At 39.6% G+C, this 19,843-nt stretch overlaps 2 protein-coding genes across 9 annotated transcripts; one reads left to right on the top strand and one right to left on the bottom strand.

Moving 5' to 3' along the window:
* Positions 1-49: 49 nt before the first annotated feature.
* Positions 50-5,395, top strand: REXO4 (REX4 homolog, 3'-5' exonuclease). The gene is made up of 8 exons (XM_030000141.2): positions 50-300; positions 637-995; positions 1,292-1,447; positions 1,665-1,858; positions 2,295-2,383; positions 2,973-3,047; positions 3,736-3,810; positions 4,558-5,395. Exons 1-8 carry the CDS (start codon positions 91-93, stop codon positions 4,657-4,659), a joined length of 1,260 nt encoding a protein of 419 aa, XP_029856001.1. The 5' UTR covers positions 50-90; the 3' UTR covers positions 4,660-5,395.
* STKLD1 (serine/threonine kinase like domain containing 1) lies at positions 5,002-19,842 on the bottom strand. Of its 8 annotated transcripts, none has more exons than XM_030000131.1 (19): positions 19,563-19,842; positions 18,950-19,045; positions 18,426-18,470; positions 16,931-17,005; positions 16,205-16,309; positions 15,932-16,002; positions 15,171-15,286; positions 14,576-14,688; positions 14,314-14,474; positions 13,741-13,871; positions 13,018-13,101; positions 11,570-11,686; positions 10,857-10,985; positions 9,803-9,931; positions 8,550-8,678; positions 7,482-7,610; positions 6,801-6,938; positions 6,409-6,542; positions 5,002-5,304 (listed from the first exon to the last, which is right to left on the bottom strand). In XM_030000131.1, exons 1-19 carry the CDS (start codon positions 19,575-19,577, stop codon positions 5,257-5,259), a joined length of 1,965 nt encoding a protein of 654 aa, XP_029855991.1. In that variant the 5' UTR covers positions 19,578-19,842; the 3' UTR covers positions 5,002-5,256. The 8 variants fall into 8 exon arrangements, with proteins under 8 accessions (XP_029855991.1, XP_029855993.1, XP_029855994.1 ...); XM_030000133.1 differs by having other exon boundaries at positions 6,409-6,488; XM_030000134.1 differs by lacking the exon at positions 6,801-6,938.
* Between the last annotated feature and the right edge of the window lies 1 nt (position 19,843).

Below are 19,843 nucleotides of genomic sequence, written 5' to 3'. Positions count from 1 at the left end.
GCGCGGTCCCGCTCCCGGCGTGGCGGTGAAGCGGTAGCCCCGGCCCGCTCGGGACTGGTTTCCCCCGCCCCGGCGAAGGGGTCGGGCGGCATGGCGAAGCAGAGCCCCGCGGAGCCCGAGGCGCCGGGGCCGAGCGCCGCGGCCCGCGGGAAGGGCAGGAGGAGGAGGAGGAAGAAGGTCTGGCGAGGCGGCGGGGAAACGGCGACGGGGGCCGGGCCGAAAGGGCCCGACATGGCGGCGGGGGCAGCTCCCCCCCGCAGCCCCCGGGAGTTCTCCTCCAACTGGAAGGCGCTGCAGGAGGTGAGGGGGACCGGGGGGGGATTCGCCGTCCCCCGGGGGTCTGGGACGGGGAAGCCGCCCGGGGCGGGCCGGGGCCATGCCGTCATTCTGTGACTGCAGTTGCACTTTGTATGTAGGAATTAAACAAACAAAATCATCTTTTTGTCACTAACTAAAGTGCTGCGGGCGGGGACGTGGGGGTGTCCGGTTGGAGGTAATGCCCCTAGAGCCATTTAGAGGGTGCAGGGCCTCAGCTGGCACTGAGGCAGAATGCCTGGAGCCCTCGGAATGATGGCAGGGTCAGAAACAGAGGGACAGAATCAATCCTTTTTTCCTCTTTTTCTTTTGTTGTTTGAGGTACTGAAACAAAAGGCCAAGAACTCCAACGAGTCCATCTCTACGTGTCAAACATACACTAAAAAGAAGCATCCACTCAAAGCAGGAAATAGCCAAGAAGTTCTGGCCATCAATGGGAACGGGAATGTGGTAAAGGCCAAATCCACAAATAAAATGGACAGTGGTTCTGCTAAAGACAATCCTCCTTTGGCTAAGCCAAAATCCAAGAGGGTTGCAGTGGATACGAATTTAAATGGCACCAAAAGCGACGGAAAAGGCTGCAAAGAAAAAAAGAAAAACGGCAATATTTTAAAGGAGAAAGATGATATAAAACATAAGAGGAGGAAAGCTCAAGAACATGTGGAGCAGCAACCCAAAGAGTGAGTACTTCAGACATCATACAAGTATGTGAATATCTATTTTGGGAGGCGTACATAAGGAGCACGGAGCAGTACATTCAAAATAGCTGCACTCTTCCAGACTAAGTTTTGGGAGAAATAAGATGCATGCTGTCCCTTCTCCTCAGATATAGCAACAAACCTGCATCGGCGACAGTACTAGACTGATTTTCACAGAGCTAATTTCTTGATTTAAAAAATAAATATGCTTCTTCTACACTATAGAAATGCAAGACTGCTTTAAGACCATTAAATGTAATTAAATCTGTACTTACCAGGGCTGAAATCTGGTTTGATGATGTTGACCCAAAGGATATCGAAGCCGCAATAGGACCTGAAGCAGCAAAAATTGCTAGAAGAAATCTGGGACTCGAAACGGGCCAATCCAAACAGTCTGTGGAGCAGGTGCTGGTTAAAGAAAAGGCTTCTGAAGGGTGAGTGGCATTCTAGCGGGAAGGATGGCAGCAGAGGCATCAAGATTATCTTCTAATAACTGATTTGCAGGTGCACAGCGTAAGCTGACATCTTCCCGAGTCTGCTGACAGACAAACCGTTGAGTTTTCCCCATTTGTATCAACGTGTGAACCTTGTAAACTCCACTATGTGGTCCCTGTAACAGAGGTGTCACCAAGCTGTCCTTTTGTTGTTTAGGCTGACACGAGCAGTAGCCATGGACTGTGAGATGGTGGGAGTGGGACCCAAGGGTGAAGACAGTATTGTGGCTCGTGTGTCCATCGTCAACCAATTTGGAAAGTGCGTTTATGACAAGTATGTCAAGCCTACAGAAGAGGTGACTGATTACAGAACAGCTGTTAGTGGCATACGCCCTGAGAATATAAATACAGGTAGGAGATTTTTTTCCCCAAAAATGTTCTTTAAGGAGGGGAAATTTAACAGGCTATCACAGAAGCCTCGTTGGCTGAGCTTGGAAAAGTTTTAGACCTATTTTGGGAAATGGAAAACAAAATGTAGTCTGAATGCTAAGAAAAATTGTGGGAAGAAGTACTTTTTACAGAATGGTCACTAATGCCCTAGAAGAATTTAACTTGTGGATTATGGTATGGCAATAATAGGAAGTTTATTTCCTTTTAGTGCTACACTCTTTCTGGAATTCTCTATGCTCTTCTAACAAGCAGAGGATTTAGTGTACTGTACAAATTTGTGTAACTACGGTCCCAAAGATACAATTGCCTTCACAAAAAAGATGCAATGTTTTAACTGTAGCTTGCTTAGTTGTCTTATGCATCTAATGGAAAGCCTTTCATTATGTGGTATTTTTAGGTGAAGATTTTAAAACAGTTCAGAAGGAGGTCGCCGACATCTTGAATGGAAGGATTTTAGTTGGACATGCTTTACGCAATGATCTAAAGGTACATGGCTGCAGATTTGTTATTTTGAAGACAAGGCTCCAAAAATTTAAGATCTATTACATTTCTAATACATCTTTATGGATCAGATGCACATACCTAAACTCCTAGAACTACAGCTTTATCACTGTTATCTCAGTTTCTTGTCATGTCATGCTGCACCAATTATAGCTCTAGTCACTTGCCCACTAAAGTTCTCCAGCTTCCAAACTCTGTGGCTAATAGCACTGATCTGCTTACTGAAGAGCCAGGAAAGAAATATTATGATGAAAAAACTGTTTGCATGCTTTCCTTAGTACCCAAAGCTCAGCAGTCTGGTCATCATTACCAGAGACAGGTATCTTATGTCCTGCTGTACCAGCACTGCAGGTAGTCTGCACAGGTGGTGACTCCAGATTCAGTTCTGTTTCCCATGCTAAGTAGAACTGTGGTTCTTGAATCCAGCCAGTGTCTGGATGATTGTGGTCTTGTCCATTCATGGTTTTGAACTATCTCTTGTAATGGATGGAGGGAAACAGCAGAAGCTGTACATGCAGCTGTACAAAGTTTCATGCAACAGCACGCTTTGGACTGGAAATGTAATTTCTTTTAGGTCCTATTTCTTGATCATCCTCAGAAGAAGATACGTGACACACAGAGATACAAGCCTTTCAGACAGAGAGTCAAGGTAAGAAACTGACTCTTGAGCTGCTGACTCCCAGCTAGTAGCTCACTCATACACTTGTCCCCACCTGACCCTGTTCCTCCTTTCCTGAAACAGGGATGCCTGCTTTTTGTTGCTTGAAAATGCTAGTTTAGTTAAATGCTTACTTAGTGTTTGAAATATATCAATAAGTTACTTAGTTCAGTACAAACATTGCCAGTAACACCTGTGCACAAAATTCATTGGCTTTCCCCTTCTTTAGCAGTTGCATGGTCTTCATAATGCTCTTCTGGATAGCTAAATAAGACGCTACAGTTCTACTTGCAGTAAGGCTTGTCTCCTCAATGGTATTGTTTCCATGGGGATGTAAAAAAAATAGATGGCTTCAAGTTTCTGCTTAGACTGCAGGAGTAAAGGTTCAGATTATAGGGAGGTATTTTAAGTTTTGTAACTCTATACTCAGGTTTTCTTTTTCACAAAAAAGCACCCCAAAGGTAAATCTTAGGGTTATCTTAATACACATAAAATCCTTTCAGCAGTGCATCCAAAAATCTCATAATTCATGAATTCTTCTTGCCAGTTCACCAGTAGAAGCTGAGATGTGCTATACTTTACTGAGGAATACACTTAAACTAGTATTTTTATATGTATACACATAGATATATATTTCAAGTAGTGTGAGACAGCATGAGTCTATCTTTTCTATTTCTAGAATGCACGGCCATCATTGAAACTGCTCTGTGAGAGACTGCTAAATGTTCAAGTGCAGACATCGGAGCACTGCTCGGTATGTATCTCATCAGAACATACATTTTTGGGTAGATCAACAAGTTACTACACATTAGCTCTAGGATCTAAGTTCATTCCAGAATGCTGGGGCTTCATTTTAGCCTTGCAATGAAAGTTAGCAAGCTCTGCTTGGACACCAGCATGCAGTAAGATTACCATCTAAGCTTGCTTACTTACTGTTACATGTCTCCTACCACTTGGATTATTTCCTTAACTTCTTTTGTACAAGTCAACTGTATTTTGTTTAAATATTAATTCTTGTTATTTTAAGATCCCTGAGGAAAAAAGTAATTCTCGGGTATCGACTGCTTACCTTCAGAGCAGCATTCTGCACTGTTGTACTATGGCAGGTTGGATAAAATAGCGTGAGCGCCTACTACTGAATGTCAGCAGTTAGTTCCTTTCTTTCAGTGGACAGGAGGATACAATAGAGGAATGGACTGAAAAAGCAGGGCAAATTGTGAGGGTATCTCCAAGATACTGTATCAAGAGTATTTTTTCATTATGGCTTTCCAAGTCACGATGAGAAAGAGCAAGCGCATAGCCTTGTGGTGGGCCATGCATTCTGAATACATATTCATCCCTTCCACTAGTCACAGAACCTAAATCTTGAAAGAAATTATGAAACGTTACTTGAAAGGATGTATTAAAATGATGGAAGATTTAGCTGCTTATTAATAATAACGTTCTTAAACCACATCAACTATGTTTCATTAAGCCTCCTGTTTGTTCTGTTCTGTTTTAGATTCAGGATGCACAAGCAGCTATGAGACTCTACACCTTGGAGAAAAAGAAATGGGAAGCTGCTGTTAAGAACAAATCTAACAACAAAAATTGTAAAACTTGAATGGTGTTTATCTGCAGCATTTGCTGGTTTCATGTCACATTCCAGGGCAAATTCAGAGATAACTCAGAACTGACAGCAGCTACTTCATAAAATCAATCAAAAGACAATACTTCCTAACCTGGTACATGAATGCTGCCATACCAAAATACCGCTAGTATCTCCTTTCTGGGTGGTACTTATGCCTAATGTCTACTACTGTGTTTAAACAATACTTGTAACAAATGCCTGCATTTGTGAAGTACTTCATCAGTTCAATTTCTGCAAAGGAAATACACACTGAATAAGTTAAAAAAAGTGTTTTTAAATTACGATAGATGAAGGAAGAAACTGTCATTGCTTTGCTGAAACTCCCAAGACTAAAGTCTTTATTTCAAGTATTTTAAAGTCTACAAAGTAAGGTGAATTCTTAATTATTGCTGTTAGTCTCTCAGTTGTGGTACCTAAATCAACAGAATATATAACTGTTTATATATTATTAATGGCCCAATATTAATCTTTCTGGTGAGAAAAATCTTTTAAAATATTTCTGGAGGATCCAAGCTTTTATATTTGAGCCAGAAGTGTACAAGTCTTGTTCTTATACAAAAAAGTTTTCTTTCACTTCTGCAGTTTCAAAAGCGTTGCATCCACAAGGGTCATTATCTCCTGGAGAGAAATGTAAGAATTGTCAAAACAAGATTACCTTGTTGTTTCACTTATTTTTATATTCCTTTATTAATAAAAACACTGTGTCTAACATAGGTCTTTAAAGTGAGTGGTGTTTTAAACATGTGCGGGGTCTGATTCTACAAAATCCAAAGCAACTGTAATTGCCAGACTGAATACTAATGCTGTGATTTAAATAATCTACATGGATACTGGAAGGTGACAAGGAATGGGTTTCAGAGATTGAGCAGTTGCATGTCGCACACTGTATTGCCAGAATGAGAGTGTTCTGGTCTTGTCTGTCAACAGGGGACACAGGGAACAAATTACGTTTACAACAGAAGAGGGAGCTTTCTTCTCTTTTGTGATTCTTTTTGTGCACTACCTTGTAACTGCAGCATCCATTAAATTGGTACAGGCAATGCCTGCAGGAGACACTGGAGAACAAGTTTGTGTGTAACTATCTTTGAGACAAATTACGTAAGTAGGCTAAATGCATAACTAAAAAGAGCAAAGTTATAAGACTAAGCAGTTTTATTGGCTTAATGAAAAAACTTGTAATTACTGGTTTCTTGACAGCAAGCCATTGCAAAGGAAATACTACTGTAACACATTAAATAGCTTGGATAACTGCTGTTGCTGGTGTTTCAAGTTATATTTTTTCAGTATGACTACTTGGAATTTAATGTAAGTTAAATCTTCAGGCAAACTGTCACAAGGGTTTGTTTTGTTGTTTAGGGGTTGGTTTTTTTAAGGATGTCACTTATAAAGCAAAAATAATTGGATGTAATATACTTATGCTTTATTCCTGTAAACTTTAGCCTGTTTTGTTGTGAAGAATGTAGTAAATTAATGCAATGCAATGTTGCAAGAGACCAGAACAGTTTTAAAAAATTACAGCATAAAGCATAAAGAAAAAACCTTCCAACTACTTGTTTCCAGTAGTTAGAAGTATTCTTACAAACTTACTCTTCAACCCATATATACATAATTCTGTGAATTTGCTGCACTATGTAATTCCAGCTATTTGAGAATGATAAAATCCATAACCAGAAGTAATATACTAAGCATACACCCTTTATTATCACAGTGACTTCTACATACCAGGCGAGATGGAAAACGGATTTTTATTTCAGACAGCAGTTCTTCCATTTTCTGGGACAGTAGATCTAGCACAACTTCATCTGTAAGTGAACAGGGTAATTTACAGTTACAGCTGCCAATAGTTTCACCAGGAGCTAAAGGAGAGCAGAGAGCAACAGATCTACACAAAGAGAAGGCAGGATAAGATGAAGTTACAACATTATAACATCAGAGTGGCATTTATTCAAGAACAAGTGGGATGAACTCTCAGTTCCAATTTATCCTCTCTTGGACACATAGTCCTCGCTGAGAGCAACTAACACGTCCCTGAGCAGCTACTGTTACGGTATTCTTTGCTACCTTTTGGGAGTGGGGGAGAGAAAGAGACTCTACAAGTAACACCACCATCTCACCGTACTGAACCATCTCGTTAGTCAGCATACAGATACTTTCCACCACTTCCAGATCATCAAAGTGAAGGTGATAGGCATCTTTGATCACGTTTATTCCACTGCCTTTTGAATCTGTTATGAATCTCAAAGCTGATATTTCTGAAAGGGAGACAAACACTGCTGGGCTAATCGGTAGCTGCAGACTGCATTATCTGCTTTCCAATCCCCTGCTGCAGCTAGCACACGTGTAATATTTTTCCAGGAAGTCGTGCCCATTATTTTCAGTCTTCCTAAAAGCTATTCTGAAGAATATTTGGGCAACAAGTAGAAAACCATATATGCAGCTGACACTGTCACACATGGCAGAAGCTATTTTAATGTTTATTGTTTTCACTTTGAGTTAACTGTGTAAAAGGGTAGAGCTCAAACAACTTCATCATAAAATAAATAACAAAACACTCTCAAGTTACTAATAGATCAGATGATTGTGCTGATCTAATACTTCTCATACATGCATGCTGGGTCCATGGGAAGAAAAAAATTGACACCTCCAGTTTCACTATTTGCTCTTCCAGTCCTGCAAGAAAAGATTAACTCAGGAGAGCAGATGTCAATCCCAATCCCACTTTGAACTATACAGAAACATCCACTTCTGAGCTGATCTGCAATTAATAAAAAAAAAAAATCATTGCTGAATGTTACCAGATAGCCTTAGCAGGCTTGCTAATGCCAGGCAGGCATTCTTCACCAGCACTGGTCTTTCTGGGTTCATCCTGAGCACATCCAGCAGAAGCGCTGTTGTGGGCTCATACTCATTTTCAGTTAAGCAACCTTTAAAACAAACAAACAATCAAAACAACAAACAAAAAACCCACAAACAAACCCCCTAAACTTCAATACACTCAAAAGCCTTTAAAACAAGACTCATCATCATTCCAACTTCTGCCTCCTGTTTCTGAAATGACTTCTTAATCATGCAATAAGTTACAAAGAAAGCACGTGAAAACCTGTATTGCAGTAAAAAAGGCCTAATAAAGTCTTATCATGAGTTGATCCAGGGGTCTAGGAGAATTTTCTAATACATCCTCCATGTCAAGATGCCCTTTCATTCTCCAAGCCAAAAGGAATAGAGTCCTGAATACTCAGCCTATTCTGCTGGTGGGTACTAGAAAAAAAGATTGCTTAGGGTGTTTTACTCAGCTCTTCCTAGTGGAACGATGGCATAAGCACCAGGCGGTAGGTAAACATATGGCAGTATTCTTGCATGAGAAAGAAATAAGACAGAGTAGTACTGCAAGGATGCGTTTCTTAGTGCACACAATAGTGAGAGATATGCATTTTATTTTTTAATCTGAAATACTGTTCCCAATCTACAATGCAAATGGCATAAAAACAAACCTCCCAGCCCATGCTGCACTACACTAACACTGCGTTCAAAGGAGCAACACAAATGGGATTCTTGGTCTCAAGAAATAAGCCAGAGAGAACGCTCTGCACAACATGGGTTGCTGTAGCTGCCCATCATTACAGTAACCATTAGCAGTATCTAGTTATGTAATTGCTACAGCTCATCAAAAATAGCTTCATTAGGGAGTGTTAGAGAGCAAGTGCAGGGAAGACTGGTTAAGAGACGATGCAAATTCCTAACTCTGCTGCCATCTGCAGAGCCTGCTAAGGCCAAGCAGCCTGTATTTCAGGGATCACCACTGACAGCGTTCTGCATGCCAGCCTTTTCCACGCACAAGGGACAAGAAGGCTGGGAAAACACACCTTGGAGTGACAATGCCCATAGAGCCGAGCAAGCAGACTCCGTAACTCTTCCGTTCTGGAGGTGCTCTTGAAGGACCGCAGAGGTAACAGGCACAGCACTTTTCAGCAACGCTTGATCTACATTATTCTCTGAATTACCATAACAAAAAGCAAATGCATCAAGCAGTTATTTAATCAAGTAATAATATCATAAGCACATTGTATGTCAAATTATATCAGTAAAACCTTCAAGGGTGATGGCATTGGAGTAATGCAACATTATTTTAGCATGGACAACAGCAGAGGGAAGGAACCCAAAATGTACAAAAACAAATCAAATTTTACAGGACTAATAAACAGTAATGTTTATTGCAGAAACTTCTCCACGAACTAGTTTTCTTTGCCATTTAAATTATACATGGGGATCACAGCAAGAGACCTCCAAAAATAACCACCTTTTTGACAGAATACGGTCTGCAGGATGGATATTTTGCTGGTCACATAAATGGGTGGTTTGTTGCACAGAGGGAATAAAACACACCAAGTGCAATTGTGAACATTCTGTGCTTTCAGCATTCCTTGATGATTAGAACACCACAGACCTATACAAGAACATATCACAGAAACAAATCTCCTAAAAAACTCCCAGTGCGGTCTCCTAAGAAGGGGTCAGCTCAAGCAATCACCCATGGCTCTCCAACACTGTGGGATGATGCTGGTTTAGTTCTAAGGCAATGGTAAGAGTACGCTTGCCACCTTGCCAATCATATTTCTTTCAGAAAAGCAAGTCTCTAGATGTCCAACTCAAGATTCAGCCCAGTGCTGCCAAGAGAAGTGCAATGCAAAGAAATAAGATGCTATTAATTCCAAATGCTATTCTGATAACTAATCTAATATGCTGTTTGCACTGCACTCCCTCTGCTAAGAGCAGAGCAAAACCACAACTGACAAACCAGAAACTGTGTGTACCCTTTCATTTCTGACAGTCTGTTCACAAGCCATATCTTGGCCCAAACAGTAAAAATTTGACTTTGACACCTTATCACAAAAAGGGTTGCTAAAAAGTCTGCATTAGTTTTTAGTTTTCTCCCATTTAACTCTGGATCACTTAAAGTTATTCTAGTAGTGCTGTGGAGACATCTCTCCAGAATGGGAGAAAGAAGAAAAATCCAGTCCCAGTAACAGGAATGTCTGAACTCAATTAGGCACAATACCTGTTGCCTTTCAGTCACATCACATGAGTCTAGGCACAATACTTGCTGTGTTCTGCTTACCACTCACAGCCAAGCTCCAGAGAACTCCACAGCAAGAGAGGCAGATCTTTTCATTATGAAGAAAATTTCTTAAAATTGACAGAAGGTCTGGAATTACTCCAACTTTCCTTAGATTCTCTGCAGCAACTTCTGAAAAACACAGAAAAAAAATTCTATAGAATCTGGTATTTTTGTCCCACTCACCGTCCTCACAACAGAGCGCACTACTAACCATATTTAAACAGTGATAACAAACCAGTAACATGATATCATCAGCTGAACAAAAGAAAGCAAGAGAACAGACCGAATTCTTTAACAAGATGCGCTTAAGCATAGTGTTTAACACAAGGGACCCTTTCAAATGGATGTTTGGCCATCCCTTTTCCATACAGATCTGAAATTTACAGAGCAGAAAAGGAACCGAGAGGGTATAAATCACTATTTTTCAAGTGTTTGCAATGTAGCAATTCAAGCTACCTCAGCTTCAGAATTAGGAAACACTGTATAAAAATAGTTTGGTCTTAGATGGTAAGTTTATTTGTACAGGACACTTTGTACGTAATTTTTTTTTTTTTTTTAATTATCACCTTGCCGCTAAATCCTCTGTAACCATTTATAAAAAACAGTGTTCTGAAGACTGTTTAACTGACACTGAAAACAAGTAAAAAATACTATAAATATTTAGCAATTACAACCTCAGGAGAAAAACCAAAGTAGAGAAATTAGGTAGAATGGGTTCAGTTCACCATGGCACAGCCAAAAATAGAATCCAGGTTCTATGCCCCAATTTTCCCAAGCACTACTATTTGCATAGTTTGTACTTGTTTCCAAACCAAGATGAAATACAGGACCACTCTAATAGATACAATTCTCTAAGTACCTGAAGCCTCAGCAGTGTATCTTACACTTTCAGGAGTGTTATTTTACCAATATCTAGTCAATCTTACCAATAGTACTACTATTAAACAAATACCTACATCTCTCGGTGAAATCATAGGTTCTGCATTATATCTTGGATTAGATTATAAAAGTTGAAACATAAGAATATTCACCAAAAATTAACTAGGTGACCCACCACTGGCTGAAATCATCATCAACAATGTGCAGACCAATGAAAGTAACTCTTCATTTTCAGAGTATTTTCTCACTGTGTCTAACAGAGAGCTGGTCACATTCTCATCCAGGGCCATCACCACATCCTGTTCTAGAGTTGTCAAAAGTAAACATTTGAACAGAACAAAGATTTCAGTGGCTTTGAATGAAGTCTGAACCCCTGCTGTCAGCATCAGTAAAACATTAAATTAACAGCATTTTTTTCACATAACATATCCAGAAGTTACTTTAAATTTTCTTTTTCTGAAACACAATTCTTACTATTTTCAAGCTTGTATCATTATCAGGTGTTATTGGGGTCAATTGCCAAGAAAGTGACAGCAGGGACCACACAAGAGACCAAAAAACACTTTTATGGTTTGAAATTCCAATACCAGAACACTGAGAGTCTCTTATTTATGCACTCTAGTATATAAATAACATGAAAACAAACTTAGTAGCCTAATGTCAGTAGCCTGTATTAAAATTAACACTAACACAGAATTCATGTATGCCAGGCCTGAAGAAAGTCCATGAGAATCCAGACTCTTATTAAGGCTGGTTAAATTCCTCTATTACTTTAAATTCATCCCCTAAAATCATTACTGAATCCATTTTAAACCTTATCTGCTACATCTAACTTTACAAGAGATAGGCTGTATTAACCAGAATAAGCTGGAAGTCTTGTAACTGTACCTTGACTAAGAATTTCAAGCAATAAACTGCAACCATCTACTTGTAACTTGAGAGAATCTACATGAGTCTTCATGGCAAAAGTGATCAATTCCGTGAACGTTCGCAGATAGGGCAAGGCTGTGGGGTAAAGAAATTGTTTGAGACAACATTCAGTTACACAGTTTAGAATGCTCAGTGGGTATCTATACTCCAAAACACAAAAGTTCCAGTTTCAAATAAATTTAAGTCCCTATGGACGATGTGATACAGCAGAACAACATTCTTAAATCAAAGAGAAGAAAGTGCAACTACAGATGGAACAATACAGAGTGAATTTTGTAGTCTCTGTGGGATATGACTCTTATTAAAGACAGCTGCAAGGCTACGCAAGCTAAATGTAGCCAGCACGTTCCTCATTAAGTCACACTGGCATTGTTCACCAGTCATGCAGCAAGTTGTGGGGTAGAACATTGTGCATGAGCCCAAAACCATGCTTTTCAGAACCTGTGGAGGAAAGTATTTCATCAGGTTTCCTAATTCTAGGAAGACTTTGAGCTTTTGGAATAGCTAATACAGCTATTCAGTGTATCCACAAATACATGATAAAATGTTGGCAAAAAACTGCGATCCATTTTGAGCACCTTCAAAGATGTGAGCATCAGTCATGGCAAGCCATGGTGCAGAAGTGCCAAACAAGTCAGTCAGATGTGGCACAGCCTTGTATTGCTGTCAATAGGATTGAATGAGAATCATGAAGATCCCTTCATTCTGTTATTTATAACCAAAGCCTGCTGTATTACTGAGTAAAAATTTCTTCAGTAACAGAGTTGAAGGTACAGGTAACTCTAAGGAAAAAAAATGTATTATTCTTTTTCCTTATCAATTACAGATATGAACACCCCTGTGTTTTAACATCATAAGCCAATGCCAGCATTAAAATGCTATCACTATCAAATAACAGTGCATTTTATAACTGAGATAACATGGTGCTTTGAAAATATTAATCTTGATCTGACATTAATCTGAAAAATGTGCAGCTGCTGGGAGAAAATATACAGTCTTCACTCACACAGCTTTACTACACACATGTAGCTTCCTTTTGCTCTATCAGTCTTACAGCCCTAGGCATTACCCCCAAGTTGCCCCAACGCTGTTATGAATTACCTTCCTCAAATGTCAGTTTGCTAATTCACCTTAGTTGCCAATTAAAATATCACTAAGGTTTTTTTCCAGTGTCCGTTTTTCTTATCCAGTAAAACACCTCTGCTGTTCAACAAAAGCGTTTACAAAACAAGTACCAACACAATCACATCAACTAGTGGCCTATTCCAGTACATTCCAAAAAAATGAGAAATAGGAAGAGAGCAATTTCATTCTCATTTATTGTCATGAGAAATTTTTTCCTTTTCCTATTATCTCAAAATGTAAGGAAAGAGCAGAATAAATAAATTAATAAAATAGTGCCTTACCACTTTTATCTCTTATAAAGCTGGCAAGGTGCTGAATGGCTTTAGCCTGTACTTCTTCTATATCCCAGAAAGCCTGCATGAAATCTACGTAAACCAAGAAAATTCTTCTAACCATTTCATACAAACACTTATAAAAAGGACTCAGGTTTTCTCTATTTTGTGCAAGATTATTTTCATTTATATGAATTCACATGTAGTTTGTGATTGTTGAAGAGAGAACAACTTTTCCCCAACACATCAAACATTTAAATATTACAAAGTGTTATGATTCACCTGTATAATCTGTGTATTTGGCATTATATATTTTGGGGACTTGTTGGAATATTAAATCAGAGCGGGGATAGGGGCTTTAAACGCATTATTCCAATAGCCTTTCCAGATTAAGATAATATCTTCCTTACTTAAAAGGAAAATAATGGAGCAGATCCTTTGTTGGCATAAATTGGCAAACATGTAAGAATGCAGACAAAAAAGTGGGGCTCCCCAGTTTTCTGAGGAATGATCTTGATCCCATTTAACTTGTGCAGTAGGCATGGCTGATAATCTTATGAGGTTATAGAAAAGGCTGTACAGTGATCCCTCCTCCAAATAGCATCCCATTTTATTTCAAGTAAAATGAATGTCCAATAATTCATTTTCAAGTAGAATGCATGCTGACTGGAGAACACATGGATTTATTTCCTACAAAAATCACCATTACATTAATCTTATTTTCCTTATTACCTAGAACACTTTCGATTCCTCCCTCAAGAAGCACATCTATTATTTTGGGAGGCAAAGACTTTTTCAGTTTTACTGAAGAGGCACCAGCAACAGTCAGGCATTCCCTAATAAATGGAACATCAGTCAGATCCCTAGAATTGAGACACAAAAGCAGTACCAGTAAGTTAGAACTGGTAAGTTACAAAAAAATTTCTACAGTCTTTGTTTCATTTTGATATAAAAAGTTAATACTACTTCTTTGAAGACTGGATTATTTGACAGAACTTAAAACAATTTACTTCAAAACGGCTAATGAAAGAGCTTACACTGAGCAAGCCATGCTTAGGCTTCAAGTAAAATTGCGTGTAACATGATTTTATAGTGCAATGCCTCAAAAAAGGACACCTATGCATATCAGAATGCTCACTTTTGAATGAACACCAAGTCTTTGACTTTTTTAATAACTCAATTTGTCAAGGCAGTAAGATCAGCAACTTTGACTCAATTTCTTTCAAACAGTAGCTAACATTCCCATCTTTGTGAAGGTAGGTGGGGTTTAGGACAAAAAATAAAGGGAAAGCACCCAGAACTCACTTTGCTGTGGGTCTCATGCTGGGCTCAATCTGTAGCATCATAAATAAAATTGAAAATAAAGGCAAAGAGCTGTTATCTTCGTTTTGCATTAATGTCAGAACTCCCTCAAGACGGCTGGTATCCTGTCTAATATCCTGCAGTAATGAAGTTATCTCTTCTGCCTGTAAAGGGTATAGTATCAGAAGAGCTTTCACATCCTTGTTTACAGATATCCCGGTGGGCCCATGACATTTTAAATCTATAATGAAACATTATTACATACATTCAGAACAAAGCAGGTCGTCATGTCAAGTAGAATACAACCTAGAGACCAGATGTCAGATTTCTCAGTAAAAGAAAAAACAAATGTTTCTGGAGCCATCCAAGACTTGCTATCTGTTGAAATAAGAATCATACAGTAATGTTGCTGACATCGTATTATACGCAGTTTTTACTTGCACATGCGTGAACTGCAAGCAATTGTTTTATATCTAAAAATAATTTAGAGATATTCTGCAGAGATTAGACATTTTTTACTGGTGATATGCCACAAAAAAACACACTATAACTAATGAACAATTTTCTAAGATGTTACTGTATATGTATCAAGCTAAAAAGGATTCCAACTGTATCTGTTGTAGGGTTCTGAGACTCACAGACATATCTATAGTTTTCAGTTGTGAACAGAATTAATGCTGCAGGCAACTGCCTATGAATATCCTATTCATATGTTAGAAGACAAATAGTATAATGCAGAGAAAGGGGAGGGAAGGTATTTTTTTCCTCTTTCGCTGATTTTCCTCTGAGGACTAAAAATATCCACCATAACCGAATCTTTTAAAAATAAAGTAGAAAAAAAAAGTGAAACGAGTATCTACTTTCTTCCACTCTTATTTTCCATTTCATCTCATCTGTCATAAGTGTTTCTGTACTGAAGTCGCTAAGCATGAAGGATGCTTCACCAGTCACAAGTATGTTTGATGGCTTGAGATTTCTGCAACACAAATATTTTCTGTCAGCCTGTAAAATTAGAGTCTAATGATATATAACGACAGGTTCCCAGCATCTTTGCACATCAGAAGGTTTGGGGCTTTTGGGGGGGTGCAGGAGGTTGTTGGTAGTGTGTGGTTTGGCGGGGGGGGGGGGGTGTTGGCGTTTTGTGTGTTTGGTTTTTTAAATATACAAATGATAATCAACTGAAATACAATTATTTTCCTCTTTTATTGTGAAATGCTTTAAAATTTGTGACACAAATTTATCTGAACAAGGAATGCAACGACTGTCTCTTACTTTAGATACACAAAGTATACCCTGTCCATCACAGCCACCAAAGTGTAAGCATTAAAAGAAATGGTCAATATTCTAACGTTAAAATTAATATTAGAATTTTAGCACATTAAAAAAAAAAAACAAAACAGAGGGAACACCTGGCTCAAATGGATGATATTAGACAAAACTCAAGAAACAGACAACTTCAGAAGTCACAGAAAACTAATCTACATATTAAGTCCGGAATTTCTACCTCCTTCTTTCCCTTTTGGAACAGTAAAATTCACTACCTCTGAACAGCCGTGCTGAACCAACAGTCACTGCAAAGAACAGTGACCTATCAGACAAAGAGTACAAGATTTCTACTCACCTGTGGAAAATACTTTGTTTGTGTATATAAAACAAAGCATCCACCATCTGCCCCAGGAACTTCACAATCACCTGTTGAAGGGAATATACATGAAAGTATAACAGAGTAACTTCCAAATATCCTTTGGAAGATAGCTTCCAAAAACACCCTTCAGCAAAACACTGTGCTTTGAAGATTTTGGGGAGGACTTTGAGAAAGAGGGAATACAGAAGGAGATATAAAAATAAGTGAGACTCTGTCAGTTTAACCAGATGCCTCTTCTGTACTTTTTACCATGTCCGCTATTTTTTCTGACTTCTGCCTTTTTTCCTTGATTACAGATGAAAGATCTCCTTGGCCTAAGTGCCGCATTACCAGACAAAGGAACAGAGATGATATCTGTAAGAAAACATTACACCAAAATTGTCTAATTGTTCACAGGTAATAACATATTCAGGAAAAAGATAAAACCGAGCACTTGGCCAAACTGGTGGGTGTGATGTTCGCCAATACCAAGGTGTTCTAAGATGATTAATCTCTCACAGAGGAGACTCTTATTTTATTAAAAATACAGCATGTTTGGTTTGTTTTTTCTTAAAACAAAACACTATCAAGCATCTTATCTGAAGCCATATGGGACAATTCAAGTCAAATATACATCCACAAAATCAGCACAGATTTTGCCTGAGCACTGAATAAAATCTGCAAATAAATAAGTCAGGGCCTTCAGTTTCCTATAGTTTCTTATAAAAGCGTTTTCATGCAGGCATGAAAATCAGAATTGCACACTGATTCACATCAGAATCTGTGAGTCAGTGTGCAATACTGCCATGGACTCTAGATATCTTCACAGCTTTTCAGCATGTTTATTCAGGAGTTAAGAAAGCAGGCTTGTTTCAAATCAAATAACCTTTTTTAGCATCTCACATCAATAACCCCAAATTTAAACCTGCAAAAATGCTTACATGCCTACAACATTAACCATGTGTTCCAGTTTAGCCAATCCTATTTCATTCTCACCTCATTATCCCAAGTCACAAACAATTCCTTGTAAGCACAGATGTTTGAATGATGAAGTTTAAGCAAATCCCTTGCCTGCATATATAAAAATAAATATAAAATAAAAATTAAAAAATAATAAATATAATTATAAAAATAAAATAAATAAAATAATGATAAATTGATAATAATATATAATAATAATAAATAATTTAAAAATACAGGGAGCACTTTCTGTGGCTACACAGTCCTTCCCACTGAACATGACCTTAAATAATATCCTAAGCCAGTTCCTGACTCACTCATGTTACATGTCTGATCAAATCCTTTCAATGTGCAAGCTCTATTGTATATTTGTATGTACAAATGCCAAGTTAAGGAAAATATTTCAGTAAGACTCTACTCAATATAATGCTCTAACAGCCTTGTGAGATTCAAGGATATAAACTGATCCTTAGGGAGATGATATGTAAACAACCCCCTTCATCAGTTCCTAATATCCAAACCTGAAAACACATCTTAGAATATGAAAGTCAAGATGATTTTTCCCACATAGCCATTATTTCCAGTAACCCTTGTGCAAGCTTGAACCACAGAAAATACAACGACACTAATGAGATGCTTATCTCCTTGAAGCTGGTTTCCATGTAAGGCTCTAACAATTACTGCAACAAATTTACTGATGATGTGAAAGGTAAAAAGAATTCAACTTATTCTCCTATAGTTGTGTTTGTGGTTGTGCAGACACAACAGAAGAACCAAGAGCCACACTCCCAGCTGGGACTACTGCATTTATTTCAATAGACACGTACCTCAGCAGAAAAATTGGATCAAACTTTATCAGTAAAGCCAGCCTCGGTACATAAAGAGGTCATCTCCCTTGAGTAGGATGAAGCATCTGTACTGGCACGTAGTCTCATCATTTTCAACTACACATGTCATGCATACTGGACACTGTGAGACTAATCCATTATGTGCTACTTCACATATTTTGTTGAAACAAATTTTGGAATTTTAATACTATTTCTGATGTTGCTTCTTACTCGAGGCATTGAAACAAGTTTGCACAAAAAAAGTACAACAAAGGAAGAAAACCAATCAAACCATTCACATCAAAAAATGTCCAACTCTGAGAAATTAACATATAATGAAATATGTTAACTACAAATTGAGTTCTTAATAATAAACTATAAACATACCAAAGTTCTCCTTCAGCTTAAAGGCCAAAAGGATGAGCTTTGCTCTTTGTCTTCAGCACAAAACAAATACGAACCCTGAAAAGGGACTATCCTCTGAGAACAGCTATCCATTTGAATTTACATATTCAAATGTAGGAACAATTAATACAAAATCCTAGCCTGAGCACAAGCAGAGGGCAGGGAGAACAGCCCTCAGATAGTCCGACCTGATTTACATCTTGACTATTTACTTAGTTAATCCTTGAAGATAAAAGACTTTGCTCTGTTAAGACTTTGGTCTTTGTAAGTGAAGTAGTAAAGAAGAACTGCACTGATACCTCCTTCAAGGCCTCATTTGCTTGCTTTTCCTCAATGCATTCAACCTGCACCAAACAAAAGACAAGGATGAGATTGTAATATAGAGACAGGCGAACTTTAAGCCAGACCAATCTTGCCAAGGTGACTGGAACTGCAAATTGTGTATGAATTGGCATAAATTTTCAATGATAACTCCAATCGCTAATGTTTGGAGCGGTCTTCTTGTTGGGAGATGGCCAGAGCTTTAAGTGAGTGCGACAGCTAGCCAGTCCTTCTCCTGCATTGTCAAAGTAGCAGTAAGCTAAGGTGAAAACACACTGGATGGACCTAAATAGGCTGCTCCCCTTTTCCCATTTTTAACCTCAATATTCTTGTAAACTGATCTGAATTTTCCAATTTCCAAAATAGCAGCACAGTAAGATGTAAAGCTACTCTTACCCAGGCCAAGCTGCCCAACGCATTTGTCTCTGTTGCTATCAGAAGGGTCCATGGAGATGACAAACATGCCAATGGACTCTTGTTTTCCTAGCAACCACTTTCTCACCTGCTTTATTATACATTTCTTCTCCGCACCCTTTTCGGTTTTCAATTCAACTACGAGCATAGTGCCCAGCGCCCCAGGCTGGAGCTGCTCCAGCACCTGCAGAGCAGAGGAGAGGCACTAACGCACTTGCTCAACTGCAAGCGGTAAAACCACCAAGACAGAAAGCCCCTCCAAACCACCTTCCCACAGACACCCTCCACACAGCACACACCTCCAGTTCCCTGCGGCAGGACCACAGGCACCCCCACCCGCACCCCAACTCTCGAGAGGCACACAGGCCTTGGCCTTCCCCTCCCTTCCAGAACTTTCCCCCTCATTTCCCCCCTGCTAAGCACAACACCCCCATCTCCTCAGGGCCGTCCACACCCCAGCGCTTCCCTCCCTGGGACCACGCAGGTCCCTTCCTCAGGGCCATTTACACCCTCTCCAAGGCCACGCACCCCCCAGGGCCACTTACGCTCTCTCCCCATGGCCATGTACTACCCCCACGGGTACCTACACAGGCCACAAAGCCCTCCCCACGGCCGTGTACCCCCCCAGGGCCACCGACACCACCCACAAGGCTGGAGCCACCCCCTTCCCACCGGACAGGGCCCGACCCTTCGGGCAGCACCTCATATTTCTCCATGGCGGGACAGGGCCCGGCCTCCCTGTGAGGCAGGACGGGTGGGGAGGAACCCCCAGGCCCAGGGCGGGAACGGCCCCTCAGCCACTAGTAAGAGATGCCCAGAGGGGCAGGGAGAGACAGGAACACTTCCTCTTTCCCTCAGCCTACACTTTCAGCCCAAAAAAAGCACCATTATAGCCCCCCGGGGCCGCAATAAAACCGTGGAAAAAAAAAAAACTGCCGCCGCCCAACCCCTCCGAAGTATCTCCTCCTCGGGCGGCGCGGCT

Source organism: Aquila chrysaetos, chromosome 24 (assembly GCF_900496995.4).
Source record: "Aquila chrysaetos chrysaetos chromosome 24, bAquChr1.4, whole genome shotgun sequence".
Classification (NCBI taxonomy): domain Eukaryota; kingdom Metazoa; phylum Chordata; class Aves; order Accipitriformes; family Accipitridae; genus Aquila; species Aquila chrysaetos.
Note: the sequence above shows the minus strand (reverse complement) of the source record. Positions and strands in the feature narration are given on the sequence as shown.

Bases quoted from the DNA above. Each gene is read 5' to 3' on its own strand.
- REXO4 (XM_030000141.2), top strand. From the start codon at position 91: ATGGCGAAGCAGAGCCCCGCGGAGCCCGAGGCGCCGGGGCCGAGCGCC. The intron at 996-1,291 runs GTGAGTACTTCA...TGTACTTACCAG, and splicing joins GTGGAGCAGCAACCCAAAGA to GGCTGAAATCTGGTTTGATG. The intron at 3,048-3,735 runs GTAAGAAACTGA...TTCTATTTCTAG, and splicing joins CTTTCAGACAGAGAGTCAAG to AATGCACGGCCATCATTGAA.
- STKLD1 (XM_030000131.1), bottom strand. The intron at 9,932-10,856 runs GTGGGTCACCTA...TGTGTTTTTCAG, and splicing joins GATGATGATTTCAGCCAGTG to AAGTTGCTGCAGAGAATCTA. The intron at 6,543-6,800 runs GTGAGATGGTGG...GCTCTCCTTTAG, and splicing joins TAACGAGATGGTTCAGTACG to CTCCTGGTGAAACTATTGGC.